The following is an 8,584-nucleotide window of genomic DNA, read 5'->3' as shown; positions in this document are numbered from 1 at the left end:
GATGATGATGATGATGTTGCTGTTGCATGGCTACAACAATAATGATGACTACGATGATGGCCTTGGATGCGGCATCGCCATCGCACATCGCCCATCGACATCGGCACACATCGCACAATCCTCAATCCCCAATCCCCCAATCCCCAATGCTGTGCACAATTGAGCTAAGTGCCTGGGTGCCAATCTCTTCAATCTGTTCTCGGCCTGGACTGAACTGACCCGACCTGACCTCCGTCGGCCCCTGGTCAAGTGGGTTTGTCGCCATTTCTGTTGTGCCAGTTGTGCAGCCAGTTGGAGCTCACGATTGCGCTGCACATTCGAGCAGTTAACAACATTGCAAAGAACTAAAGCACTTTATTGAATTTCATTTCATCTTATTTGTGTTGAATGCAATAAGTAACATTTATAATACAGCACAGTAATAGTTAAATTAAAATACAAAAAAATGATCTGCGATATCATTTCATTAGCAATACAACATAAATAATCTGTGAGAGAAAAGTCCAATTTGTGTGAAATTTAATTTTTAATGTAGAAAAATTACATTATTTAAGAAAAAGCAAAGTTTTTTATTATTTTAATACATTTCATTTTGTAGATTAGGTTTTTAGATTATGATATTTAATATTATTTGCTTAAAGTATTTCATTTAGTTTTTCTTAACACAATAATTAATTCCCAATTAATGCTTAATGTATTTCATTTAGTTTCATTAAATAATCAATAAAATTTAATGTTATTTTGATTCAACTTACATATGTTTAATGACTAGTGTATTTAATTGTTGTATAGAGTAGATAATATTTATAACATTTCATCAGCAAAGTGTTTTACTTTAGTCATCGCAATTTCTAACGAATGCAACGATATTAATATGTTAGTTTATTTTTTGACATTCCTTAAAATATGAATCCCTTCGTTTGTAAAGTACATTTCTGGAAAATTCAAATAATGGATTTATTGTATTATGTTCTTACTTTATTTTGGCTAAGTGTAAATTACTTTGTGAAGTAATTCATATTTGTGAAAAAAAAACATAAGAAATTTTATTTGAATTATGAAAAAATAAAATTGATTTATTTCATACAAGAAAATTTGCACTCTTTTGTTTAAAAAGTAATTACATAAAAATGAAAATGTTTATTAATTTAAATTAAATTCATCAAATTAGTAAACACTAAGCTAATTCAGCAACCCATTCAATTATTCAAAAACTGGATTTCGAATTGCAGAAAAGTATGTTATAACATAATTGTGAAGCATTTATTGAATACCATTTTACTACATTTTACATTGCTTTAATTTAATTACTTACGTATATAATACTTATGTATGTAATAGCCAGGTTTATGTGTAATAAAATTGTCAGTTCAATTTAATTATAAATTTATTTACTTTAGACTAATTATTGTCCATAAGCAATTAAAATGCAAATCAAATAGTAGAAAAAATTACAAATATAAATTGAGTCGACATATATTTAAGTTTGTTAAAAAGTGATAAATGGACTTGATGAGTTAACAAAGTATAAACAAATTGTGATTGTTAAGCAAAAAGCTGATTTCGCTGGTTCACCTGGCCAAGACTTGGCTAACCATAACTTGCGTTGGTTCAACATCTCCTACAGTTTTATATTCTCCCACTTCTCCAATTCCAATTCCACTTTCAACCTTCTCCTCCCTTTTGTCTTGCGCTATTTCTCCACTTCTCCTACGCCAGCTGCTGCTTTATCATTGCTCCTGCGTGGAGTGGCCAATTTTTCCATTTTCTCCGCTTTCCCTTCGCTCGTTACGCTTGCTTTTTTTGTGTTCTTCTTTCTTTTTTTTTATTGTGCACCGCTCAGTTGCGCAGTTTTAGCTAGGAAGCTTCAGTCTCCACACTCCACACTCCCCACAAAGAGGTCGATGGGAATGGATTCGTTACTCCATAGTTTCTCCCTTCATTTTTTGGTTTACTTTTTGCTCTGCTGATTTTCACAGGGAACAGGGAACATGGAATGGCTTCACAGGCGAGACGCTTCAACTTTAACTGCATTTATTGGAATTTTACAATAAACTAACGATGCGCCACGATTCCACGTCAACGACGGAGGACAACGAAGAGCAAGGACGATGCTAGCTTAATACAAACACATACACACGGATAGTCCTCAATATCCCAGAGAGATAAGCAAGCTAATGCTGTGTGTGTGGGATACCTAATATAGCAAATATTTGTTGTTGGTCATTATGATTTATTCCTTTGAGTTCTACGATTCATCACAATTTCAAACACATCAAAACTATATTTATATAAACAATAAAATAATTAATCATGGTATAATAAATTAATATTATAATAAATAGGAAAGACAATTCTTTAAATTGTTTTTCAAAGCGGTTAATTCTACTAACAGTTAATTTTAGAAAAGCTTGAAAAAATTAGGAAAAAATTCCAGCGATATTTTTTGACAACTTTATAATAAACTATATATTAATTAATGTTATTATAATTCTGTACTAGAATCACAATAACAATACAATAATAACTACAATATTTATGATTACTGAATATTTGAATGCAATCGGATAAAAATAAAATGAAGTTAATCAATAAATACTTTTGTATGACAGAAAACGCTTAGAGCAATAGGGTTGACAATGTGGTATGTTAAGTACTCTATGGTATATATTTAATGTAGTACTGTCTCAATATACTAAATATAGCCCTCGGTATATTTTAGTTTTCTGAATAAGTATAAATTTGTATTCTATAATAATGATATTTGTGTAACAATTTTGGAATATTGAAAATGAAAATAATATTTTCAGAAATAACTACACAAAAAAACAAGTAAGAAAGCTACAGTCGAGTGTACTCGACTGTGAGATACCCGCTACCCATTTTGAATAAAAGAAATATATTTTGCGGTATTTTTCTCAAAATATAAATAAAATACTAAAAATATACCAAATGGTGTATTTGGTATATCGATATAGTACCGCATTCATAATATACCATAGACGGCACAATATACCAGATTGTCAGACAAAGTAACTAAGACCCCTAGTAAGTAGGCGTTTTTGCCCATACAAAAGTATTTCTTTAATAACTTCGACAATTTTTATCTGATCGCAACCAAATTTTTAGGACTCATAACTACTATAGTTATTATTGCATATACGAAAATTCGTAACTCTAGCTTTAAATTACGCTTGTTATTCGACTTGATCTGCATGCAAACATAACAAATGCTGTCGAAAAAAAATTATAGCTCTATCTCTTATAGTCTCTGAGATCTAGGTGTTCATACGGACAGACGGACAGACACACAGACGGACAGACGGACATGGCTATATCGTCTCAGCCGTCTACAACTTCTACTCTATGGGTAGCGGGTATAAAAACCTGCTAAAATCATAAATAAAATTTTCAAATCTTGATAATATAATATCAAAATTGATCCAAGAAGGTTTATTCTTTTAAATGAGAATCAAAATTCTAAAAAAAAAATTCTAGATTGCTCAATCTAGAAATTTAAATTTATTATAAATTTTCATAAATTTTCCAAAGATCGAAAAGTTTTTAAATCAAGATTTGCAATTAAATTTTCAATCTAGAATAAAACATTCTTGCATCAAGAGTTGAATCTTAAAATAAGATGTTTTTAATGCTAAAATGCAAATTGAACACAAAAATCATGATTTAAAATTTGTTCAAGCTACAAATCTAATTTCAAGAGTTTTCTTATTAAAATCGAGAAAGTCTTCAATCAAGATTTTGCAATCTACTTTTCAATCTACATATTTCTCTCTGTGTATAAATGTTATTATTATATACTTCGTTGACTGTTGCCACACAGTTATAAAACTCCTTTCGCCTACTAAGTAAATGGTATCAAGAGGATGCCACACATAGGCCAAAGCCAAACCAAGTAAAAGTTTAGTCCCTTTTTTTTTTGTGGGTCTTTAATACCCTCTACAACAAGTGGAAGGCAAATGGGCTGCCTCAGCGATGAGCAGCAAACTGTGCCAACTTGCACTGATGTATTCGATGCAGCTTGTTGCAGTTGCAGTTGCAGTTTCAGTGGCTGTGGCAGTTGCAGTATCCGTCTACGAGGTATGCCCTTTGTTTCTTAGTGCTTCTCGTTGTCATTGTTGTGTGTCTGTGTCTGCTTCTCTTGTTGTTGTTGTAGTTGTTGTTGTTGTTGTTTTGTGTCCGTTTGCCAAAGGCGCGTCATAAGCGACGTATGCTTGATGCACCCCAACGGTGAAGGATGTAATTAAAAAACGGCAACAAAAAAAAACAAACAAAAACAAAAAAAAAAGCTGCACTGACAGCATGTAAACTTGCTGCACGACACCGACACTCAAAACGGGGCCTCGCACTCGAATGCCTCAATGCCTCAATGAATGCTTCCCAACCTCTCCCTGTCCCTGTCCCTTTTCCTGTCTTCCTCATCGACTGAGACGACGACTGAATCGATGAGCAGCAGCAGCAGAACACTGACAAAGCATCGCCAGGCGATATCCATAGCTCAAAGCTAAATCTCTGCACAAACAGGATATAAGGCTGGAGTCAAAGTCAATCCCAAGCCTCCACCCTCAACCTCTTTGCTCTTTGCGAACCCCTCAAGCCAAACTCTGAAGCGCCAAGCGTGCCGATACCGCGTCCGTTCCGTTCCAACTTGGTTTTGTAGAGAGTCAGTCAGCTTTTGTTTGGCACTTTTTGTCTTTCATTTTTGTTGTTGTTGCTGCTATTGTTTTTTGTGCTTCTTGCATATCCTTCCCTCTTTCTATGGTCATGTGATTTTTTGCGGGTATTTTTTTGTTTGTTTTGTTTTTTGTGATATTGAGCTGGCTGCTGCTGTTGGACGCACTCAAGGGAAAGCCCAAGCTATCTACTACTCGTATACTTGTTATAGTCGTTGTTGTTGTTGTTGTTGTTGTAGCTAAGCTACTGCTACTGCCTTGACGTATTCGGTTAGTGTGATTTGTACCCAATACACTCATACCCATTTCGCGTTTGAATATATGTCTGTGTATGTGTGTGTGTGTATGGCATTCGAGTGAAGTTGAGTTTTGCGATTTTACGAGAGCGCACACACTCGAAAAAGCAAAACAGCCAAAAAGCTTCCAGCTACTACTTCTGCTTCTTCTTCTTCTTCTGGGTGTGCACATCAAACGGAGCTGAAAGTGAAACACTTAGCTCAAATCAGCTGAATGGACAGACGAACAACACAAAAACAAAAAACAAAAAGAAAATGTAGAAATACAGATGAACTGACAACAGACAACGGACAATGAGCAGAGGAAAGCAAGAAAAGTCACTTTACTAGGCCAACGATTGAATGAATGAATGAACGAATGAACGGGGCAGCCATCAAATATTGAGAATGCTTCAATTTTCAACAATTTCTGATTTGCGTATTTCTGATTTTCTGACATACTTAGTTAAAGTTGTCATTTAGCAAATTTATCGAGAAATGTATCAAAAGTGTGAAAATTGCTTGACTATCTAATTAGTTTTCAAATATGCTGCAAATATTATATCTTTTGTGCGACTTAAGAGTAATCCTGTGAAATTACAATTGAATTATACTCAATTAAAATAAGTAAAGAACTTTTAGGTTGCAGCAATTGTGAAAGATATTTTACATGCTGAACTATAGTATATTTACTTTTTATGCAGCTCCTGTAATCGAATATCATTTTATACTAATGTGGAGACTGTGCTTATTATAAACTCGTGTATTAGTAAACTTGTCATTTAAATGAAGAGATTTGAGCAATGAAAGTTCATTGCATACTTTAACAGCAACTTGTATAAGAGAAAGCTACAGCTCGATTTTGCAATACAACCATCTTCTAAAATTATACCAACAATACGAAAATATACCGTACGCTATATTTGGTATATTGGTAGTGGCTATAAAAAACCATTTACAGAGTGACTTTTCACGATAACTCTTAAACTTGCAAGACATTCAAAATTAAACTGTCACTTTAACAACAAAAATGTTATTAAATATTTTTACTTACCTTCTTTACTTAATTGATTACAAAAGAAAACCTTAATAAGGAATACTACATAATGATATCTTAAACCATCTCGTAATTTATAATATATGTAGCTTTTAGCTTTCTAAAATAAACCTATATAATGCTTATAAAGTAGTTTTTGCACATATTCCTAATAGTAAATTTTCAGAGTAGAGTTTCAACCATCTTTGAATTCCGTTCTAAATTTGAATAGAATTGATGTTTTGCAATGCTAACAAACAGTAAAATATATATTTATGGTTATTTCAAGTAAAATGAGCTTGCGAATCTCGATTCGATTCGAATTCGCATTCGCATTTGTTCATTTTGTGTAGTGAGATTCGGGAATTGTTTGGAGTTGTATGTGAAGGAAGTGGAGAGTGAAGAAAGGCCTAACTATTCACAACACGGGGCAGGACAGATCCCGGGGGCAAGTCGGGAGAGGTCGTATCATCATCATCTTCTTCTTCATCTAATCAATCTTGTCCAATCGACCCGAGTGCAAAGTGGTGCGCGAGACAAACTTCTTGGCCGACGTCTTTTTGCTGGCATCGGACTCAATGTTGCGCTCCTTGAAGCGATCCTTGATGTACTGAACGCGTGCCGGATCGACGTTGCTGCGACGCCTCAATGGATTGTAGTATGGAATCTTGCGAGTCGATGGCTGCTGATGCTGCTGCTGCTGTTCCGGCATCTTCGATTGCGGCTTCTTGTGATCCGATTGCGACTGCTCCAAGGGCACCAAAGCCACGACATTGTTCGATGATTGTTGATCGCAAGTGTTGTTGTTTCCTCCGTTCTGGTTGCTGCTGCCACGTGGCAGCAACTGCAACTCGTAGGGCTTGGGGCAAACGCTGTACTGCCGCTTGATGGGCAACTCGAGGCGTGGCACATTAGAGCAGCCTCCCATCAAGGTTACGGGTTTGATGACCATCAATTGTTCCACCTTATGTTGCATCTGTTTCGACTGCTGCTGCTTCTTCAGCACATCGATCAAGGCACGAGATTGCCATTGCTTGGGAGCTGCATTTGTAATAGAGGAAGGAATGCAACTAACAGATAAGTTGAACTATTGTTTGCACTCACTGTAAGTCAAGGAACGCTTGAGCTGCACCGCTTTGATGGGAACTCTCAATTGCAGTTGTCGCAACATCTTCGTCTTGAAATGTTTAAAAAAAAAAACTCTCGACCGAGGATTGCCACTTGAAATTTTCGCGCAATATTCAATTGTGTTGTGTGTTGTGTTTTATTTAATTTACTTTTCTGTTGCAGCTCAAACAAAAATTTACTGCTGTTGTTGACTAAGTTTTGATTTTCGTATATATTTTATTTTCCCGTTTGTCCGAAACAAAAAAACAATTGATGTATTGCCCAGAAATAAAAGTAGAAATGAAATGAAATGCTCCGACAGGCGAGTTTTCCCTGTCTCTCTCTTTTCTCTCTCTGTCTCTCTCTCTCTCTCTCTTTTCTCTCTCTGTCTCTCCCTCTGTTAAATACACTCGTCTGAGTGCATTTTCAAGGCCTGCTTCACCCACACACAAACACAAAAAAAAAGGGACCCAAGGGTCTACTACATCTATCTATCTATGCTTTTTTTGAGGGTGGGGGGAAAACTGCATGCATATTTATAGTTCCGCTTGTTGACAAATATCGCGCTCTGTTGACTGACGGCCCGGCAAACGGAAGCTGCACTGATTAGAAACCTAGTGCTGTCCACTCTAGATTCCGGTTCAGTTTCCATTTCCACTCCACTTCTGACAACAGTCAACTCCACAAACTCCACAAAACTCCACAAAAAATACAAAAATTGACGTAAAACAAAAAATTCTTTTGGCTTTGGCTTAAAAAATGCGCACAACACTCTGCAAATAAACAAAAAAAAAAAAAACAGATCGCTAAAAAAGAACAAGAACAAGAAAGGACGGCAACATCCGGGCAAAAAACTTTGACATTTCTATGCTCTGTGCTCTGTTCTGTGCTCTGCGCTTCTAACTAAGCCATAACTCAGCCCGGGTATATTGAGGTTTTTGTGTGAATATGCAACACATCACATCGCATCACTCCTCCTCATGTGTGCATGTGTGTGTGTGTGTGTGTGTGTGTGTGTGTGTGTGTGTGTGTGTGTGTGTGTGTGTGTGTGTGTGTGCGTTTGAATTTGACGCATCGACGAACTCCATTCCCAAGCTGACGAAAGTGATTTCAAAGTATTATATTCACTGGATTAACTAGATATGCCAAAGTTTCCTATTGAAGGCAGACTTTTTTAGACTTTAAGCAATTTAAATAAAAAGTTCTAATGAAAATAAGCCACTCACTGCTTAGATATATAAATAACTCAGTAAGCGCTTATTATTTTGATTGCACGCAAAATTTAATGAGAATTCCAAATCTGCGTTAAATTTGTAAAGCGACATACTGAAATTATAATAAATAAAATAACCAAGACCGAACATTAAAATAATATTCAAATTATTTTAAAAATGTATATTTTATATAATATATTTAAATATGATTTAAGATGATAATAAATTTAAAATCAAAATCTTAAAGGTTTTTTATATATA

At 35.1% G+C, this 8,584-nt stretch overlaps 1 protein-coding gene across 1 annotated transcript; it reads right to left on the bottom strand.

Annotated features, from left to right (window-relative positions):
* Window positions 1-6,245: 6,245 nt before the first annotated feature.
* LOC117578137 (uncharacterized) lies at window positions 6,246-7,423 on the bottom strand. The gene is made up of 2 exons (XM_034263346.2): window positions 7,107-7,423; window positions 6,246-7,043 (listed from the first exon to the last, which is right to left on the bottom strand). The coding sequence occupies exons 1-2, from the start codon at window positions 7,171-7,173 to the stop codon at window positions 6,493-6,495; spliced, it is 618 nt and encodes a 205-aa protein (XP_034119237.1). The 5' UTR covers window positions 7,174-7,423; the 3' UTR covers window positions 6,246-6,492.
* Between the last annotated feature and the right edge of the window lie 1,161 nt (window positions 7,424-8,584).

The sequence above is a fragment of the Drosophila albomicans genome, chromosome X, assembly GCF_009650485.2.
Source record: "Drosophila albomicans strain 15112-1751.03 chromosome X, ASM965048v2, whole genome shotgun sequence".
Classification (NCBI taxonomy): Eukaryota; Metazoa; Arthropoda; class Insecta; order Diptera; family Drosophilidae; genus Drosophila; species Drosophila albomicans.
This window is presented reverse-complemented; position numbering and strand designations above follow the sequence as displayed.